This window comes from Psammomys obesus, unplaced genomic scaffold, assembly GCF_907164565.1.
Source record: "Psammomys obesus unplaced genomic scaffold, mPsaObe1.curated_primary_1811, whole genome shotgun sequence".
Classification (NCBI taxonomy): Eukaryota; Metazoa; Chordata; class Mammalia; order Rodentia; family Muridae; genus Psammomys; species Psammomys obesus.
The window spans coordinates 82,229-83,895 of NW_026596321.1; the positions used below are offsets into that span (position 1 = coordinate 82,229).

Genomic DNA, 1,667 nt, shown 5'->3' on the forward strand with positions numbered 1-1,667 from the left:
CTGGCCTGGCTATTTCCCAGCCATGTGCTCTGTTACCTGAAATCTTAATCTCACCCTTGCTGCTCCTGCTCCATCCATGTCATCATGAATCCCTCATGGCTACCTCTTCATGGCTACCTTCTTATGTTGACCTGCTCATGAAGACCTCCTCTCCTTGACATTTTTCTCTCTGCATCTGGGACCTCCTAAATGAAATCAGAAGTCCTGCCTCAACTCTCCTCATCTGCCCAGCAATTGGCTGTTCAGCTCTTTATTAACCAGTCAGAGATGATGGAGAACAATTGTTATACAACATTGAAACAGGTGATGCTTCATAGAAGTGACAGTGCCCACATCTGAAATGCAGCCAACTCTCTGGACACAGAACTAAATATCAGAAATTGCAAACAGTCCCTATGAGGACTCTAATGCCCCTAAGACAGTCTGTCCCTGGTTTCCATTGCAAAGTTTTCCACTGGGGGAAAAAAAAGACTTTCTCATTTGTTATGGTAAAAAATGACACAATTTATCAAACTTAAAACAGGGCAGCCCTCAGCCCTGACATTAAGAAGGAAAACTGTTTCCATAGAGGCTCTTTGGGTATCAAGAATCTCAAAGGGCTCTCACCCAAAATATCCATTAAAATAGATAGCAAACCACTTAAATTCCTCATTGAAACTGGGGAAGACAAGTAATTTTGAGAAAACAGGGGATTCCACAAGATTGTCAGCTAATTCCTGGGCGCTAGCTATTGGGTATAGAGGGCTTCTCCCATACATTTATCATGAAGCAGGCCTACAGATGAGAACACCCTGATGGAGCTACGGGTCTAATGTGCCCTCTAGCAGCTAACATCACCACCAGCCTTCTAGGGAGAGCTACTTTTCAAGGCCCAGATGGGGTGCTTGCCATTCAATCAGAAAAAATTTACATCAGGATAGATGACCATACCTATAAAGAAAACTATACCACCAAAGCCTTAACAACTCCCCTCCAAATCACCCCCAACTCTAAGAACGACTGTTAAGTTTAATAATCCCAGCCTTGATTGGCCTTTAAATGAACCCACCTGGGAAGAATAGTGGCCTCTATTGCTGGAGGCCACTGGCAAAGTCGAATGATTCTTGAGTCTGGAGTGAGGATTACAATTAATAAACCAACACAACACATGGGACCTTTCCATGAGGCTCTAGTGGAAGATAGACACCTTGCTTTATTCCAGATTCCTTTTAAGCCAGAGCAAAAGCACCTCAGCACAATGAGTAAATTCACAAGGAAGTCAAGCAAAAGGAGTGACTTTGACAAGACATCCCACCTGCTGTCTCAAACAAAAGGAGATAGACTTGGAAACTTATCACTGACTCCAGTGAAGGCCAGGGTGAAACCTGTCTTTCCACTGAGATCTAAATATCAAAGCAAGCTGGTAGACAGCAGCTCCCAACAGCTCCCTTTTTTATTTTTTTGAAAATTGACCATAACTTAAGAGCTATGGAGCAGAAGATTGTGCCTGTCTTAGGTTGTCTGTCTTAAAAGATATGTTTTTACCCATCATTGGTGCATGAATCCATCATTCATGCCCTGTCTTAGGTTGAACATTTTTTAGAGAGATCTTAACCATCTTTGACTACCAACCTCTGCCAGGGTAGACAGTCGGGTTTAATCTTATACAGATCATATCAGCTTTAACA

The 1,667-nt window shown here is 42.7% G+C and overlaps 1 protein-coding gene across 1 annotated transcript in view; it reads left to right on the forward strand.

Annotated features, from left to right (window-relative positions):
- Nucleotides 1-267: 267 nt before the first annotated feature.
- LOC129669041 (zinc finger protein 235-like) overlaps nt 268-1,667 on the forward strand; it is a 13,956-nt gene continuing 12,556 nt past the window's right edge. The window contains exon 1 of the mRNA XM_055597118.1: nt 268-303. Coding sequence (XP_055453093.1) covers nt 268-303 — 36 coding nt within the window. The remainder of the gene's footprint in view (nt 304-1,667) is intronic.